The sequence below is a fragment of the Rousettus aegyptiacus genome, unplaced genomic scaffold (genome assembly GCF_014176215.1).
Source record: "Rousettus aegyptiacus isolate mRouAeg1 unplaced genomic scaffold, mRouAeg1.p scaffold_m13_p_12, whole genome shotgun sequence".
Classification (NCBI taxonomy): Eukaryota; Metazoa; Chordata; class Mammalia; order Chiroptera; family Pteropodidae; genus Rousettus; species Rousettus aegyptiacus.
In genome coordinates, this window is record NW_023416287.1 from 53063829 (window position 1) to 53083467 (window position 19639).

Consider the following 19639-nt stretch of genomic DNA (forward strand, 5'->3'; position numbering starts at 1 on the left):
GATCTACTTCTCTCAGCCTAGCTTTATAATGATGCATGAGATTGGTCATTGTATAAAGATTTAAGAAAACCTCCCTTGGGACTGAAGGAGCTGTGAAAACAAGTCAATGTATTTTGGTACAACCACATGTATTTGAAAGGTAAAAATCTTGTCAGAAAACTAGGTTTTCATCTTGTGTTTGAGACAGAAAGAAGCATATTTGTATTTTGAAATGTACACAACTGGTAAAGTCCCAAAATAATGAACATAAAGGAACTGCCTATTCTCTATTCCAGAATTTTACTTCAGATATTCCATAAAATATTGATTTACAAATGAGACTTATAAACCTATTTTATATAAAGAGATTTTGTTACAATAGTATTTGTTATAACAAGATTTGTCCTAAAGAATAATAATTTGCTATCTTTGTACGTGAAGGTGCTACTGTCTCACCATTAATAAACCATGCTTCTTGAGGATGTTTTCTTCGGAGTAGTGATAAGTTTTCTCAGATCTACCTCTTTATTTTACGAGGTTGCTGCCTGGATGGGGTGGGGTGCTAGGGTCATGGTTGCAGAATCAGCAAAGATAACTAGAGGTGGGAGTATTTTTAGTGCATTGTTTTAAAGGAACCAACTAAGTAAATTAGTCTTAGATGGGAAGTATGCAGTAAAACCTGCTTCATTGGGGAGTTGGTCTCTTTTTTATAGTTTGAAACATATTTTAATATCAGAACCCCCTTTACTAATTAAAAAAAAAAAATTACATACAACACCAGTAAATGTAACAGGAAGAATGGTGAAGCTTTTCTGGTGAGAGCCCAGAGGAAGCCTATCTGCTTAGCCTGTACCATCACCTCCCATCACCACCCCAACCAGGTCTCCACCCACCAAAAAAAAAATCCTAGGATTTCTAGACTACAGTTTGAAAGCCAATGGCCTATAGTGAAAAGTCAAAACTATTACTTTTTTAAAATATAATTTCATACTTTTAGATCAAACTGCTAACACACAGTTTAAATGCCCTTTACACATCCTTTTTAAAATGTACAAAACTGATTCAAATTAGTAACATCTATTCATGTAAGCTCAACCAGTTTACGAAATATGGCTCTTCCTTCAAGTCTCAGCTTGAGCCTCACATTCTAGAAGTCTTTGCGGAATGCCTCCCCTCAGGCTGAATTGGGTGTGTCTCCCAGGTGCTTTTGTAATAGCCTATACATTTGCCTATCAGGCATTTTAAACATTACTTTATAACAATCTGTGTATCTCCTTCACTAAAAAGTGAGCTCTCCAAGGACAAATTATTCATCTTCATATTCACTGGCACATAGCAGGGGATACTTGAATATGTATTTGCGTCCTCAAAATATTGTGAGAATTCTATTTTACAAAAGTATTTAACCTAACAAAACATTTCTTCCTAAGTAGCTTAAAGAATACTCAATAAATAACTAGCAGTTATTGTTGCCGAAAGATGGAGGGGGAATTCCCTTATGAAGTGTTGAGCCCTTCTCATCAGAGCTAGGGTTCGGCAGAGAGAGAGGCACACTTGCCACAGAAATGGTAGAAAGGACTGCTGTGCTGGTCAGCAAGATGGTCTAGATGAGCCCTGTATGTCCCTTCCAGCTCTTGGGACACAATTCTATTCCGCCACTTGAAGGCTTTCTGTATCGTTCATGCTGTCGAAAATATGAACCAGAAGCGCCAATCTACTAGCATTCCAGAATTCTAAACCATGCAGAGGTAAACTCATATGCCTAGGTCACAGAGTCACCTATGTCCAATGAGGCAGATCCAAGGAAGAGTCTGACCATAAAGCCAAAACAACCCTCCATCATAAGAGGGAGAATATGAGCATGTGAAAGAATGTTCATCTTGTCCTTACAATACTTCCTGGGTATGGGTTAGAGACTTTGACAGGTATTGTTTTATTTGCTCTCAAAACAGCTCTCTGGCAGAATCTTGTCCAAGGTCATAGAACACAGAAGAGTCTGATGGAACAGACACAGCATGAATAACATTTGACAAGATAATGATACTTTGTGTGTTGCTTGGTACTGTCCTCTAAAGCTCTCTCTATATCTCCCTGGCTCCTTGGCAATCCCAATTCTGTTCAGATAACTGGGCCTGGAGTTGCACAGGGCCTTTGTTTTGCTAATTCTCTAATTTAACCTTTTCTTTTTCCTAAGAAAGGTGGTAAGAGAGGCCAATCCTGTTTGACAGGCATAGCCAATTTCTGAGTAAACGGCTTTAAAAAAAAAATCCGTGTACACCCAGGAAAATAGCTTCAATAAATCGGTCAGGCATAGACATATCTATCTCTTGGCCAAGCCACCTTATATGTCCTTTAACTCCTGTACAAGGAGGGCCTCTCTTCCGGGTACATGACAAAGGTAGCTCCTTGACAGATCCCTTCCATGAGAGCTAGTCTTCAAAGTCATCATGAATGATAAGGAAGAGAGAGGGAGAGAAAGGAAGATTCTAACCATACTTGCTTAATTTATTTTGTGGGGCACTAGAATTATCCCAATTTTAAAACCTTTTAAGATGTTTGCTGAATGTATTTAATGCCTCTCTAAATTGTATGTTTAAAAATGGTTAGAGTAGTAGATTTTATGTATATTTTACCTCTAAAAAAGAAAATTTTCCCTTAAAAAAGTCTGCAGCAGCTGCAGGTAGGTAAAACAAGCATCCTCATAGTTATTCATGATGCTTATAAGATCTTCCTGAATTCATAATATGGTTGACCCTTGAACAATGTGGATTTAAACTTCATGGGTCTGCCTCAATGAGGATTTTTTTTTTCAGTAAATACCTGTACTCTCTTTGTTCTGAGGTTGGGAGTTCAAGTATGCAAAGGGCTTAGTATGAGCATTAATCTACACCATTTTATTTAGGGAACTTGAGCATCTGTGGATATTGGTACCTATAGAGGGTCCTGGAACAAATCCCTTGTCAATACTGAGGGACACCTTACGTTTTGGAGAAATCAAGAGTTACATGTGGATTTTCTACTGGGGGGCGGGGTGAGGTCAGTGCCCCTAACCTCCGAATTGTTCAAGGGTATGTCCATAGCAAAGAAGAAGATGAAAATGAAGAGGTGGAAGAGGCGAAGGAGGAAGAGAAGAAGAAGGAGAAGAAGAAAGGAATAGAACTTAGTTGTCAATGGGAATTTGAAGTACAGATTTGGGCTTGGTGGTTTCAGTCATCTTTCTCTGATACAGAGATGACAAAGAAAAAAAAACCATTCACTTTTAAATAATTATTCAGTTATCGATTATTATATGACGCCATTATTCTCATTCTGACAGCTGCTTCCTAGGGATATTGTTTTTGGCATTCTCAGGTTGGAAAAATACTTTCCTGGTTTACCTGAAACTGGACAAATGTGCACAATACAGAGCAGAATGAAAATAAGCAGTTGTAGTTGCCTAGTAACTTCAAACTACCTTTTGAAAAGTGTGGCTATAAACTCTTTGGATGTGTGGAAAACTCTATTGTTTTCCCTGATAAAATAAAAGCAGAGCAAGGACTTTAGTTCTTGTTTTAAATCCTCATGCCTAACAGTTGAAAGTAGGTATTTGGCTCGATAACAAAATAATGAAAATCTGCAGTGAGTTTTCCTCTAAACCGTGGCAGCTGACAGAATGCTTGTTCCCACAGCACTTGAAGTAAAATGATACAAGCTTTTCTCAGACAATGAAGCCCTTGTGTGAAACAGCTGTCTCGGGGAGATGGCTCAGTGCTATTTGACAGTGGCTTGTATGTTACATAGATACGTCTGGTATTATCTGACCAGGAGTGAAACGACCAGATGGAACTGAATGCTTCTAACTCGGAATGCTGTCTACCACTGCCGGTGAAAAACATGGGCTCGAGTTTCAATGGCTTAGGACGAAATACTGGTTAATTGTACTTGGAAGTATATCTTTGCCTCCTGAATTGTGGACAACTTATATGTGGAATTTTCAAGTTCTATCTGAAACGAACTGATAAACCTAGAGCGTGTGCAGGAGGCAGATTAATTCCACTTTAATTTTGCCTAGTAATAGCATCCAAGTTAGTGACACTTGGCCTTGAGTCCGCTAGAAGGCTTGTGAGCCTTGGCAGCAAATGTGGGGCTGGTAATCAAACCTGAAATGGGGTTTGCCTGGTTTCAGGTTGAGTTACGGAAGCTATGCACAGTCATCATTGTGACTGTCTATCGGTTCAATCACCAGGCTTACTCTGCCCAGTGTCGTCTGTGGCATGTCTCTGCAGCCCGCGAAACAGTGGGTGGCAGGCAAAGCAGCACTCATGATTTCTGCAATTCATCTGCCTCAAGCCCTTGTGTATTTCTAAGCAGAGAGAAGTCAGTGCAACCTAGTTACTTTCTGTTTTAGTCTCATCTTACTTTTGAAGTGGCCTTCAAAATGTCCCACCTCATTCCCCACCCCCATACACACAGTAAATAGTCTTTAATTTTAAAGACTAGCCAACCTGAAATTAGTGACCACAGAGGAAGTAGTAGTAATGAAAAGGAAATCATATGTAACGTGCCTTACATTTAACCTTGTAGAATGCTCAGCTCATTTTCCTTTGCATAGCACTCGACACAAAGAAGGTGGTGTTGGTGACAGAAGGACATTACAAAACTTGCTTTTGTGAGTGTGATTCATTGGGGGTGATCTCAAAGCTGAGCAGAGCGCCGAGGCGTGGAGAGGTGAAGTGATATGGCAAGGTGAAGACAGAGCAGGCCTGGAAGCAGATCTCCTGCTCCCTAGGCCAGTGGTGTTCCCATTATTCTGACTGGATAAATTCTCATTATTTCTGCATGGCAGAGAGGCAGAGAGGCGGAGATTACAGAGAGAGGGACTGACTCATGGAGCAAGATCGCCAATAGTTTTCTCTAACAGTACTATTTCTGTGGAATATAATTGCAAGGGACTTCAAACATAGCAGTTAGCTCTTTTGTCCTATGTTACCCAGAGAAATGTTAACTAAATTTATTTCTTTCAGCTTTCAAAGGCTCAAAAACTGTATTTATCCAGGTGATGCATATGGTGTTACTATTTCAATGCTGATGTAAATTGAGATATAGGTCAAAGCTTAACTTTTACAAGTAAGACTCCTGGAGTAGGGACTGAAGGGGATAAATTAGCTGAGTTTTTGAAAACTTGCTCTTTTACAAACAAATAGTATTCCCCTCACCCCACCCCAAGCCCATGTTTTAGCCCTATGGAAGCTCTGGTCTCAGTCTATTGTAAAATTTCTACTTGAGAATTTTATTCTTTGTTCATTAGCCACCAAGTTTTAGCTCAAAAATAAATAAATAAAATAAAAATTCTCTTGTTAAATGCAGAGCAGCCACTGTCAGCCAGGAATGAAACATATCCATGTTTTCTATGGAGACCTTTTGTTGACAACAGCTCTGGATCACAACTGTGTTTGAGAAGCAGCTGGGAAGTTGGTTGGAGAAATTCTTTTCCATGAGGGCACACTGGTAAATAAGTATGTCTCCACATGGATAATCCCAACTTGAAATCACACAGATCCAGTCTGACAAATCCGCATGACTTTAAAGTAAGTGGGTGAACCCACTTTTTAAAAATTCCCTTTTTCTCCTTTATCCCAAAAGTCTATAGTATAGGGGGAGTGGGAAGCCAGGTGAGTACAAAGAAGGGAAAACTCGAGGATAAGGAGGTTTAATTCTCACACGGGCACATTCAACTTGTCCCAAATGGCTTGACTCTTCCAGCCTAGGTCAGCATAAATAATGTTCTAAATAGAAACCCACTCATGGCCATGCTACCCTAAACAAGCCCAACATTGTCTAATTTTGGAAGCTAAGCAAGGTTGGGCCTGGTTAGTACTTGGATGGGAGATCACCTAGGAAGACTAGGTGCTATAGGCATTAAAAAAAAAAAAAAAAAAATATATATATATATATATATATATATATATATATATATATATATATGGGATTGTAAGCTAAGAAGGTCCTTGCAATCTGAGGTCAATCAAGGATTGCCTCACCAAATAAATAAATAAATAAATAAACAAACAAATAAATAAATAAATAACGAAACCCAAAAGGAATAATAATTTAGCCAAGACTATATTAGCTAATTAATTAATCAAGACTGTAACTTAAAATGTGGTGCTAAACATGATAAAAACCTTAAAGAACCATAATGCTTAAAGTCTTGAATGTCACAGTTAATTTATTTTTTCTGGTTAACATAGAGTTTGTAAATGAGCCAATTAATTTTGAAACTTATTTTATCGACAGGATTCCAAGGGTTCCATGAGCATAGCCTATGCTATCGAAGGGTTCGTGGTCTGGTTAGAAAGTCAGATACATAAACAGATAGTACTGGGAAGCATGTGGGAAGGGGAGGGACAGATCTGTGCATGGGAATTTGAGGAGCAGTATGGAGGGAAAGTTGAAAGGAAATAGTGCTTTCTAGAGGAGGTGCACCTGAGCACAGGGGGAGGGGCTAGAGCTGGCACCTAGGCAGGATGCATCCCTAATTTTTAGCCTGAGCAAAGACACAGAGGCAAGACACAGCTTTTAGATTTCGGAAGCTGAGGGAATGGGCAGAGGTAGGGCTGGACATGTGGGCATTATCTGTAAGCCATTGAAGGAAGTTTCCGCTTTTCCCATGGGTAATAGGAAACCATGGAAAAGTTTTAAGCATTGGAATTACCACAAGGTAAGGAGACCCTCTAGTTTCTTTAATAAAACCAAACCTGCAAGATTGGCAAGAGAGAGAGAACATTCATACTGTGAAAGGAGTGATGAATCCTTGTAGCCCTAATTATAATCAACAGAGAAGAAAGTGGATTTGCAGAGACAAGAGGTATTGAGCTGGTGTTTAGAAATGCTACTCTGAGGCTTGAGGGATTGGTATACACAGTAACTACAAATTTGGGAAACATAAACTTATTTTATAAAATAGCCAAAATCAGAAGAATGGATGAGATCACTCAAGCAAAATAAAGGAAGTAGGCTCAGGATTGAATTTGAGAGTGAGAAGAGAAATCAATAAAGAACAAGGAAGACAGCATCAGAGCCAGAGTGTGTCATGGGAGCTAAGGGAACTGAGTTTCCTTTATGCCAAATGCAGAGAGATCCAGGCAAGTAAGGGAGAAGAGGAGAGAGCCAGCCTACAGGGTCTGGAGGGACAAGTGGAGTTGAGAATGTAGAGAGAGCAAAGACAGCCTACCCTTTGGAGAATTGAGTATTTAAGGGAATGTATTAGATTGCTAGAGCTGCCTTAATCAAGTACCATGGACTAGGTGGCTTAAAAACAGAAATTTATCTTCTCACAATTTGGAGACTAGAAATCTAAGATCAAAGTGTTGGTTTCTTCTGAGGACTCTCCCCTTGGCTTACAGCTGATCTTCCCTCTGTGTGCATCTGTGTCCTGATCTCTTCTTATAAGGGCTAGTCATATTGAATTAGGGCCAACCCATATGACTTCATTTTAACTTAATTACCTCTTGAAAGGTAATTAATCTCAAAATACGGTCACATACTGAAGTACTGGGTGTAGGACTTTAACGTAGGAATTTTGGGAGGACACAATTCAGCCCATAACAGGGGAGAAGAGGAATTTTGTATTAGAATGAAAGTGGGGAAGATTTTTTTCCCCCTTAGAATGGAGAGACTTGAGAACGTTTTAGGCATCTCCAGTACTGCTCTAGAAGAGAGGCAGAGACTACTAATGCGCAAACTCATGGAGCAGTTCTTAGAGCAGCCCGGAGGGGATTAGGCCATGGGCTCTGGTAGATGGGCAGAGTGGCTGTAGCAAAGTCTTTAGGCTGGGGTAATTAATGGTCATAGGCAGATTACATTAGGAATAAATGTAAGTAACTCTCTCCTGGCCCCTGATGTCTCTGATGTTGTCAACAGAACCCAAAGGGTCTGCTGCTTGTCCATCATACAGAACTTCTATGCTCTTGAAAGGTTTGGGGGACTATGTGGGGCAGGTATCAGGAGAGGGAAAACATTGAGAACATTCATGCTTGAAGAACCCCTCTATTTTCCTTACTTCACAGGAGGCAAGGTTATCGTTGAAGATGAAGGAACAGGGGTTGAGTTGCAAGTTGATTAAGTGTCAGGAAAGGAGGTAAGGAAGAGCATCTCAAAGGACTAATGAACAGCAGTAAAAGATCCACTGAGTTTAGAGACCATGAGTTTGTAGAGACACTGAACCACATGGCAGAACACTATTTGGAACATAGGGTGAGATTATGGCTCTCCAGGCTGTCAGGATTTATCTGACATAGTCTCCCCCTGAGATGGACCTTGTTTTACAGTAGCAGCTGCTGCTTATGAGGAAGGTTCTAAGCCCCCATTTTGCAATGAATCTGTTTTCTGCATGAGGCTCCAGTGGGGCAGACTAGGTGTCTAGCACTGGTGAAGGCCCCATCTCCTCCATGTATCTGTCACCCAGCAGCCAGTTGGCCATGGTTCTAGCTCTGATAGGTGGGAGAACTATTCCAGACTGTACAGAGAGAAAATCTGAGCTCCTAAATAATTGTTACCAATTCTTTACATAGAGAAACCAAAAAAATTATTCACCCACTCATCGAAATTTGTGGAAGTCTACCTGAATGAGAGCCACCAAAACAGAGGACATAGAATCAGTCCCTATTGTTGGGGAGAAAGGTCAGAGTGTGAAGATTAGGAGGAGAAATAAGTCCCTGTTTTGGATCAAGCCACCTTTTAGGTTCCCAGGTAAATACCCAAGAACTAAAAAATGTGGACTTAGTATAACAGTTTTCATTCCCACTACACTCTAACAAATGTCATATATTATTTAATTAAAGAATCAGCAATCGTATGAAGATAGTATTAGGACCATTTGACAGATAAAGAAAACAGAGTCTGAAAGTGTGGTAAACTCTCCCAAGCTGGTAGGTATGCTCTTTATAGTATATTACACAGAGAGACAGATTGGTAGAGAGGCATAATAGGTAAATTATGAGAAAGCATTGCATACAGCATGTCCACCATAGTAACTTTCACCAGTGGTGGGACAGCCAGACATATTCTTTTATATTCATATGTAGTGTCTAGGTTTTAGAGTAGCTACATAGAGGATATATACAATATATTTGTTCTCTGTTTCTGAGGCCTAACAGGAAGGACTGATGATGGTAGAATTGGGCATAGTAAATAAGAATTGGAACAGGACAAACAGAAACTCATGGTCATTGACAATGGACTAGTGGTTATCAGAGGGGAGGGGGAAAAATAAAATGTTAAAAAAAAATTAATAAAGAAAAAAAAGAATTGGAAGCAGTCAGAGAAGCCAGTGCTTCTGCCTTTTCAGTTCAAGAGACCTAATTCCTCTTGAAATATCAAAGAATATATGTGTTAATTATACCCAAGGGTTTGAAATACTGATTTTGACTCAATGAAGAATCAGGCATTTCCCCAAAGGAAAGGGTCGGTTTTTCACTCTGCTATCACAGTGAACTCCGTGAAGCTTTGTCATGGATTCACCTGCGGGGTTAAAAGAAATTGTTCATTCTCTTCACATCATACCACTCCTTTATTCACAAAATAAAAGTCATACCAGGGTAAAGATGCAGGTGAGGGGTGAGGAGTGAGAGGGAGGGAGGAGGTATGCTCTTTTCTAAATGTCTGGGTTTTGACTGAATATAGCCAAAAGATTTAAAATCATAGATTTCATAAAAGACCCCCATACCCAAAATAGTCTTTCTCTGCTTCTCATTACAATTTATAATCTTTAAAAGAAAAACTGAACTTGAACCTTATACTCACCACCTCTTCCAAGTGATCCTCCCTGGTTCCTCCATTCTTTTCACAACTGATATTTCTTTGTGACTTGGCACAGATGTGCTTTGCTCTCCTGACAGAGGTCGGGTTGCTGAACTTCTTCAAATTCCCCACTGACTCATTCAGCTGCCCCTCTTCTGGCCATTGGCTCTGCCTACAAAGTATTGACAAAGGGAAGGAATCACCTTCAAATGGCTTTACTTTAGTAGATTCAGACCGAATTTTCAATAAGTGTTGAGAGAAAAGAGCACAACCGACCCAGCAGTGAAAAGATAGGAATCCAAGACTATGGAACCCAAAGGGAGGCACTTCATAGTTTGAGCCCAAATTTTCTAATGAAACGATGATATCTGCCCTGCCTCCTCAGGTCCTGTGAGCATCAAATTAAATGTGCACACGAAAGTGCTTTGAAATACAAGGTAATAAGATCGATAAGCAGATTTTTGCAAAAAAATGCAAGCAGTGATGGCCCTCTAAAGGATCTTCCTGGGTTTGTGTAGTGAATTAACCCTGTCTTGTCCTCTTTATTATGATACTCCCATAACCATTTCCTGTAGGGTGAGAGCTTTCTAGAATTATAAGTGGAGGAGTTAATAAAGTTGTACTCATTTCTTAAACAGAAGGAATTTAATGCAACAGTGTTTGGGGTTGTCATTTTTATACTTTCACTGAGGGACAGACTAACAAAGGAACAGGAGGAAAGGAAAGGAAGAGAGGGATCTAAAAAATTCACTGCCGGTGCTTCTAAAACACCCAGGCACAGAAAAACAAGACAAATTTTATGATTAAATATTACACAAATAGATGGTATAAATCACAGTTAAATGGCATACCTAGGAGGACATGGCAGGGATCTTTATTCTGGAAGATGCACTGAATGTGCCCTAACGGAGATGGATGGTAAAAACTGTCACCTACATTTGGGTTGAACAATCTGGAAAGACCATATGGACCAGAGTGTGAAGGAAACCAACTCAATGGAACCCCAGCAGCAAGATCAACAGAGCCCGAAAACCGCCCATTCTAATTTTTATAGAGTCTGCTGCAGCTCTAGGCCATGGGGTCTCAAATCCACTGGTGGGATCACCCCAGTCTAACACTGAAGAAGGTCCCTAGCTGTCACCTTTCTAGGACCAAAGAAGAAACCTTCATAAACTCAGAGATGGGACAGGAATGTTCATTGTCTAGTCCAGTGGTTTCATCTGAGGAGTGAGGTGAATGGTACAGAAGTGGAGAAACATATACTTTATCTATAGGGTTTCATTTCATTGGAGAAAGAGATAAAAAAAAAATACAGAAGCAAATCTGAAAAAAAATTAACATTCCTTCTTTTAGGGGAGAGCATGTAATGGATATTTGCTGTATCATTCTTTGTACATACATATATTTTAATTTTTTTCCAAAGCCAGAGCCAGTTTTCATATTGCAACAGATATCACCCCAAATCATGTTTTTTGTTTGTTTGCTTGTTTGTTTTCCATTTCTTAGGAGAGAGACCAAGAACACAGGATATTCTCTAACCACCATTTAAGGAATTCATTGTCCTCTGAATTGCTCAATCAGGCTCAGTCCCTTCTATCTAATTCAAATAATCTCACAAATCCCAAACCTTTATATCCATGTTTGTACGTTTGACAGTCTCTCCCACTATCCCTCACCAGAATATAATTTATGGAGGCAAGACTATGTCTTGCTTGTCACCAAGTCATATCCATCCAGCACAGTGCCTGGCACATCATATTACCTTAATAAATACTTATTGAATGGATGAATGAATGAATGAATGAAACTCACATGGACTGTCCCTGCTCTGTGAAGATGTAATTTGAAGGTCAGCCTTGCCCACCAGCTTTTGCGTAGATTCCACATGTCCTTTCAGGCTCCTCCAGGTTTTTGGCCATGGCCTTGAGGTCCAGGCCAGCCACTGCAAAATTATTAACTGTCATGCTACAGTTAAATAATGAGATGCAAGGCTAACCTTGGAAAGATCCACTATTTCTAGGCCTCTTCTAGAACTTTCTAGTACCAGGTTGGGCTATTTTATATGCACGGGAAAAGCACACAGCTACAGCCCACATATGTCATTTACTGTTCCTCCCTTTCTCTTCTTTTCCTGGCATCCCTGACAGAAGTATTTTCTATCTACCCTGCTAAAGGTTGATATGGTTGATAGAGTAGTTTCAAAATGACATTAAGATGCCTCTTTCTTCTTTATGTCGTTTCTTTACCAACCATCAGCCTTTTCCCCCTACTTTTTATTTCCACTGGTGTTTACCATTTATTGTTTATTAGTTTTTACTTCCTTGAGGCCTATGTAACAAATATGAAATTTACTTCCAGGAGAAAAGAGTTATCTCACATACTGAGTGTCTAATGGAGAAACAAAATGAACAAACTCAGTTAGAGCCTTTCTTAAAAAGTAAAATGTGTTTTAGTTCTCTAGAAAAGAAAGTGCTGTAGGCAAAGAAGGATTATCACCTGCTTGTCCTACGCCCTCCTATTTCAGGGTTCTACTCCTGACCCAAATTGTCACCTCCCAACCCTACGCCCAGGAAAAACCACATACTTGGATACCAAAAATGCAAATAACCCTGGAGCTAGTAGGAAATTTTCACTCAAGGAACATGATGGCAAAAACCGGAGAAACGGAAAGGCCACAATTCTATCTCAGATATTTTTGCTCCAAATCTAGGGTTTGCCCCAGACCATGCTGAATGAAGGAAAACGTTCCTTGTTTACCTTTTAAGAAGACATCCAAATTAGCCCCTACCTACATGGTTGAGGGTTGCCTGAATGATTGGAGTAGTGTTTTCTCCTCATTTGAGAATCACTGTCTTACTCAACTCCTCTTATTATGGAAGTCTCTTATGTAGCTTTGGTATTTAGCTGTGAGAACCTTAGCTCCATTTTGAGGTAAATCTGAATGGATCGAGTTTTTCTGACAGTTCCCAGGAGCTATGCAACCCCAGCCAGAAAATTGGAGACCTAGATACTAGTTCTAATCCCCTAGGATTCATTCTGAGATTTGCTGGTGTCACAATCCTACCCTTCCGCATTATAATTCAGAGAAGTTTCCGGGAACCTCAGGGTATGTCTGAAGTCACGTGTTCACCTAGGAAGCACTTCTTAAACCTGTCTCAGATCGCTACAGGTTGCCCGAAACACATATCCATCCCAGGCAACCAAGAATGTCTGGTCGCATTTGAACAATCCAGATTTTGGGTTTTCTTCTTTTCTGGACAGAGCAAGTGTGGGGCTCATAGTTGGCACACCTATAAAGGAAGTGTAATGTCCTGGTCCTAGGTGATAACATACATTTATTAAGTGCTTGCTATATATCAGACACTGTCCTAAGCAATTCACATATGTTGCTTCTTTTAACCTTAGCAATCCTACAAATAGGGACCATTAGCCGCATTTACATATGAGAAAACATTAAGTAACCTAACCCAGGGCAGTGGCTGGTCTAAGTGTTGGAGCCAGGATTCTCAGCCCATTTAGGGCCTGAACCCTGGCCTACTGAAGTGTCTTGTGCCTCCATATGCGATCTTTTCTGTGTCCTTTCTGCTTCCGGAGTTTTGAGACAGGGAGAGGCGGCCTTGAGCAACTACCTGATCGAGCGATTGGTTAAAGGGACCTAGGATAACTGCTTCAAAAGATTTTAAAAGCAGATTGAAAAGAAGTAAAAACTTCCACCTGAGGAATTGCTGCCAGAAGGCTGTCAAGGGGGACCCATTGCTGTTATTGAGTAGGCAAATTTCTGCACTTCAGCTATTTGGTGTGACTGGCGTATTAGTAGAAAGTTCATAATTGCCCTGAGTTACGTATGTGAGATTGCTGAAATATTTGAGTAGTAAATTACTAGAAAACCTGGGGCCAAAATGAGGTTTCTTTTTCTTCTGTTTTCTCCTCAGACTTTGTGGGAAATGAGGTCAAGAAAAGGAGACCTGATTCCACTCTCAGCCTCAGGCTCTACAAATACAGAACAAAACAACAATAGCAAAAACATTGCTTTAATCTTATAATCTACCTCCCTGTGAAGATTTCAAAGTGGGGCAGTGCACTTTGAGAAGTCTCTTCCTCTGGTTTTCTCCCTGGGCGGGGCAAGGGCTAGCAGGGCACTGTCTTCCCTTCCTTCCCAGCAGGGAGGGCATGGTGAGAACGACCTGGTGGCAGGGCTCCAGCCATGCAGCTGTGCCTGGTCCCCGTTGGGTGGAGGGAGAGCCTTTGGGACAATGCAGACCTGAGGACAGCTCTGTGCAGAGCACTCCGCCCCAACTCAGCATGCATATCAGTTGAAAGGTTCTAGCCTTCGATTGCACAGAAAGCAAGAAGTAGCTTGCAAAGGGAAGATTTTCAGAACAGCACATAGGGAATTAACTTATTAACAATAGCATTGGTCTGTGGAGTGGAAAAGCTGGTACGGTGCTGGCATTCCCTAGGCAACAGGCTGAAAATGTTCACTTCTTAGAAAGTCTTTCAACTGGCCATGGCTTTTTCCTGACAGAACCAGTGGCTGAGTCTGGAAAAATAATGAAGGCTGTAGATGGGATGTGGTGGGTGCCAAGAGGTACCCCCTGCAAGTTTTCTTGTGCTTGGGTTAGGGTTGTGAAAACAAGCTAGCAGACCACGATTGCTGACACAAATAAATTCATAACCATACAGGTAAACACTTAAAATTTATCCTTGCAGTAAAGGAGAAAAAAATCAAAACTGTTTGCCTCTTGATAATGTAATGGAAAACTCCATTATCCCTAGGAAATATGCATGATGAACACATGTTTTTTTCCAAGGCGATTTTATACTTTAACCTAGGAGCGTCTGTTACATAGACCAGCAGAGTAGGGACCATGACTGGGCTATGTGCATATGTGTGTGTGAGTGTGCTGATTTTTCCCGAATGATTACAGCATAACTTCTTCTTTGCTTTATCAGACTAAATCGCAGCAGTGAGACATAATGTGTAAACGTTTTATATGTTTGCTCTTTTCAGTTCTAGGGAAAATCCGAACCGCAGTAGGCAGTGCCCAACTTCTCATGGCCCAGAAATTCTACCAGTTCCGAGAACTGTGTGAAGAAAACCTGGTAGGTAACCTTCTCCATCACTACCATTTCTCTGCTAGTACCATGAGAGGAACATATCGTCAAAATTGGCCTGACTAGTGTAAAACTGATTTTGAACCCAGTCAAGGCCCATTGGACTCTCTGGGATAGTTTTCTAATGAATCTTATTTCCTGCTTTTCTTAAAATTAAAAATATTTATTTCATGCTTAATTAATCTTAGAAGAAAAAAATCCAATCAAGTTAAAACTCCATTTTATGCTTTCTTTAGTAACTGAAAATTTTCCATTTTCCTGGCTTTTACACAGCATCTCTGATTTCATTATTCTTACAAAAAATAGGGAGCAACCTGATATTTCAAAAATAATATTATAGAAAATCATTTAGAATAATGATTTTATCTCTGAAATAGCCATCAGGGCCTATTTCCTAATCAGTGTTCTTTGTTTTAATTTAAGGGCCAGAGATGGAGGGCATCACAAAGTACACATTTGATCGCCCTGAGACAAATGAATAAGCCATCCTTACTAGACATACAAAAACAAAATAAAACAAAACAGAGACAAAAACATCACTACCAACAACATTTTAAAAATTAACTGCAAAACACAGGGACAAGTGCTTCCCCACTCACATATGCCCTTAAAAAAAAAAAAAAATTGCTACTATCTCTACAAATGTCATTCCACAAGAATAGCTTTTATTGGCCAATTGTTGGTCAAGCTGTATCTGAAACAAAGAAAATGAAAAGCAACTTTTTTTACCTTGTGGAAAGTAAAAACAGGCTTTATAAAATCCAACTGACCCAAACTGTGTTTTCAGAATTTTAACCACATCTTCTTGTAAACCAGAATAAATACAAACTAAAAGGGATTGATCTAGACATGGCTCAGCCAAGAAAAAGCTAAAAGTATGCAAAAATTAGTACTCTCCATCCCTTTTCATGGGCTTTTCTTTTTGAAATCTCCATTTGGAGTTATCTCTTCCCTCCTACCATTCTCATCTATAATTTGTTTTTTCCTCCCTCAGCAAAAATTACCTGACCCTAATTCTATTCCAGATTACAAGAAAATATATAATAGTAAACATATTGATAGGTGAATTCAACAAATATTTTATTGAGCTTTTGCTCCATTCCAGGTTTAGAATTCCTGCTAATTTGTAAACATGGTAATATGTCACAGATCTTAACATGATTATTTGTTCATTAAATGTAAGAAAGCTCATATAAAGCCATACTGCTCGTACTGGCCACTAGATAACATGTGGAGGCCAATATGTACATGCTACAGGGCACACAATGTGTCTTTTAAAAGAATTATATAAAGGTCATGTATATTATGAAATAGAATGTAAACATTATGCAGATTTTGAAGATGAAATTACAGACAAAAAGTTCTGAAAAATTTGCAGACTTCTAGGAAGCGTTAACCTCATTAAAGCCAGCTTTTGACATTTCCTAGTTCCTGATGGGCTCACATTATTTGCCACTAGAAGAACTTAGATGGCAAAATATGAGCAGCAAGTTAGAGGTAGATGGAAGCAGGATTACACTGTAGGCAGAGAACCGTTGATGGCTGGTCAAACCATGCCCCATAAGGGAAGGTCAAGAGCTCACTAGATGCCAGACACATGCTAAGAGTGTTTAGATTTATGAACTGATTAAATCCTCTAAACAACTTTATAGAGCAGATAGTGACAGATAGCAGATAGCAACCCTATAGAGCAGAGAGGAAATGGGTATAGAGAGGCTAAGTAACTAGGCCAGGGCCTCATGATAAGAAACAGAGCCAAGATTCAAATCCCAGTCTGTTTGACCTCAATCCCTATAAATCCCTGCACTCCAGAATGTGAGTTTCATTCCTCACCCTCTTGAAGGGACCTGGGGCTGATCAGTCAGCTCCACCTCCTCTGCAGTGGAAAGCATGGCCTGGTGGTGGCATTGCTTAAGTCAAAGACTCATAAAAGTGGCACTAAGATTTGTCAAAACCAGACCTAAACCCTCCTTTCTTGAGTTCTTACTCCAAAGAGAACACTTGAAAACACTTGCATATTATTTCAGACAAGACTCCCAGGCATAGAATGAATGGATAAGAGTTACTTTGCCAAAAAACAACAACAACAAAAAAAACTAAACAAGGAACTCAGTCCTCTTCATCTTTCCACACTCTTTGTCATATCTCTAACCTTCAAGTGGCCTGGTTTAGGCTAAAGCAAGTGCTGCAATTTTTTCTCTTAGGCATGGAATGTCACATGACCTACAAATTCAGATTGGCTTAGTGCCTATCTCTCTACCTTCCATCCATTCCCTTTCTGATGTGGGGGCAAAGAGATTCTTGAAGGAGAGGGAACAAATTGCCCATAATATGGAGTTAAACACTCTCTTTCTCTATCGAGCTATTATTTCATGCATTGGCGCACTGAAACAATTTAACCAATAGGGCTTGAGACCTGAAAGATTTTAGTGAACTCCAAAATAAGAGCAATTTAGTTTTTGGTTATCGATAAAATAAGGAAATATACTGTGAGGTCATAAAACTCTATTTGAGAAGAACTTTGTCAAATCTATGATCTATCTTTTCTGAACCTTGGCCTTAAGAAACTTTTTTTAAGTTACTAAGTCAAAATGCTATAGAGAAACTCTTGTTAATTCAGGTGTCATTTGAACTGATTTTAATACTTAACCAAACACTTACAAACTTTAAAATTGACTTCTTCCAATGATTTTCAGAACTATGCATAGTTTTAGTACTATAAGTTTATAAAAAATACCTTTACTTATATTTGTTTTGAGGCCAGAGAAATAATGCTAGTCCATTCAAAGGGCTAAAAGTTCTTTCCAACCTAGTAATTTTAAAGGTCACCAGCCTTGCACTTTCCAAAATTCTGATGATATCATTTTTTTATAGGAGTTGGTTTTAAAAGTACAAACTGGCCTCAGTTATCATATGGCACAAGGTTTCACAGTCTATCCATTTGCCTGGAATACCCAGAGGTAACCAAAATTGGCCCCAGCTGTAAACATCTGACATATGGAAACTCCCAACCCTCTAATCCTGAATGCTTTAGCCACTTAGACTATAGGTAGTGATTAACAATGAGCATGACACCTTCAAAAGTTATGTGTTTTCTATCTTAGATCATATAAATCTGTGGTCTGTACTTTCTATTACTTGTCAGGAATGTGTGAATGGAGACAAAGAAAGTCAATCCTTAAACACTAAAGAATGTTTAATATTTTCTAGTAAAGGGATTGTTGCAGACATCTATAGATATGTATTCTCACATTTGCTATATTACATTATGGCCAATATAAAACTAATTCATTTCCAAATGATTTTGCTAAAGTACTTATATAATAAAATGACTTCCTGTATTAGTAACATCTTAATTGTTAAACATATAGTACTTTGAAAATTCAATTACTTTATTACTCATCATCTGTTTACCCTAGTATTCCACTCAACGTGAGTATTAAAACAAATCTTATTTTAGATTCTATATCTGCTCTCTTAATAAGTTGAGTAGCAAAGAGTCAAATACTGACTCTAATAACAACACACTGAACTTTTTTCAAAGATGATATTTTCATTTAAATACGGTGTTTTAAATGCATCTTGTTGTAGAGCGTACATTCTGAGATTTTCAAATGTTTAGATTTTCCCCCCATACCATATTAATAGATGTTGTATTACAAAAGAAGAGTTTTACAACTCTGGCATTTGAGAATTGCTGACTCAAATGGATGCATGTATAAAATTATTGTTTGTAGTAGAATCTAAAAAAAAAGTCAAGCTCATAGAAATAGTAGAAAAGTGGTTACTTAGGGCTAAGAGATGGGAGAAATAGGGAGAAGTTGATAAAAGGGTACAAACTTTCAATTTTAAGATGAATAAGGTCTGAGGATCTAATATGTTTACTATATATGTTTATTATTATATATGTTTATTACTACATAACATGTTTATTATAGTTGATAACACTATATTGCAATTTGCTAAGAGAGTAGAATTTAATGTTCTCACTCAAAAAGTATAAAAATGGTAAATAAGTGAGGTAATGAATGTGTTAATTAACTCGATGAAGGAATTCTTTAAGTATATCAAATTATCATATTGTACACTTTAAATCTTATGGTTATTATTTATCAATTATACCTCAGTAAAGCTGAAAAGAATTTTTTAAATAAAATTACCATTCGTAGCCTCATTTTTACCTTCTGTCTGAAAACCAGAAGGAACTCATCATCTTTATGTTATTTGAAATATTTGAAAATGCCACTTTGGCCCTGTGCTTATTGTCATGGATTGCCTCTAAAGAATGAATATTTTCTTTCTCTTATACAGAACCCTAATGCTCATCCAAGGCCCACCTCCCAGGATTTGGCAGGGTTCTGGGACATGCTGCAGTTGTCCATAGAAAATATTAGTATGAAATTTGATGAACTTCATCAGTTAAAGGCCAATAATTGGAAACAGATGGATCCTCTTGACAAGAAGGTAGAACAATGTAGATTTTGTATGGTTCATTTAAAAACCTGCACAAACACTGGACAGTCTAAGTAGGCTTCTGCATTCAGTCTTGCTGTTTACAATGTGAAATGGAGCTGATATATTAATTTCATTGTAATGACAATGTTTACATAGTAATCATTTGGGATATTATCTGTAATATGTTTCAGGCATATTTTTAAAGAAAAACGTGTCTTTGTGAATTGGAAAATGGGAATGTGGCTTTTTTGTTAATTAAACTTTAAGTTAAACCATTTTAGTCACTGGAAGGAACTGCCTCCATTTTGCT

The 19639-nt window shown here is 38.8% G+C and overlaps 1 protein-coding gene across 23 annotated transcripts in view; it reads left to right on the forward strand.

Moving 5' to 3' along the window:
* DLGAP1 (DLG associated protein 1) overlaps positions 1–19639 on the forward strand; it is a 782830-nt gene that overhangs the window by 758835 nt on the left and 4356 nt on the right. For all 23 annotated transcript variants that reach the window (XM_036229039.1, XM_036229053.1, XM_036229052.1 and 20 more), the window contains 2 exons: positions 14771–14862; positions 19186–19338. In XM_036229039.1, coding sequence (XP_036084932.1) covers positions 14771–14862; positions 19186–19338 — 245 coding nt within the window. The remainder of the gene's footprint in view (positions 1–14770; positions 14863–19185; positions 19339–19639) is intronic.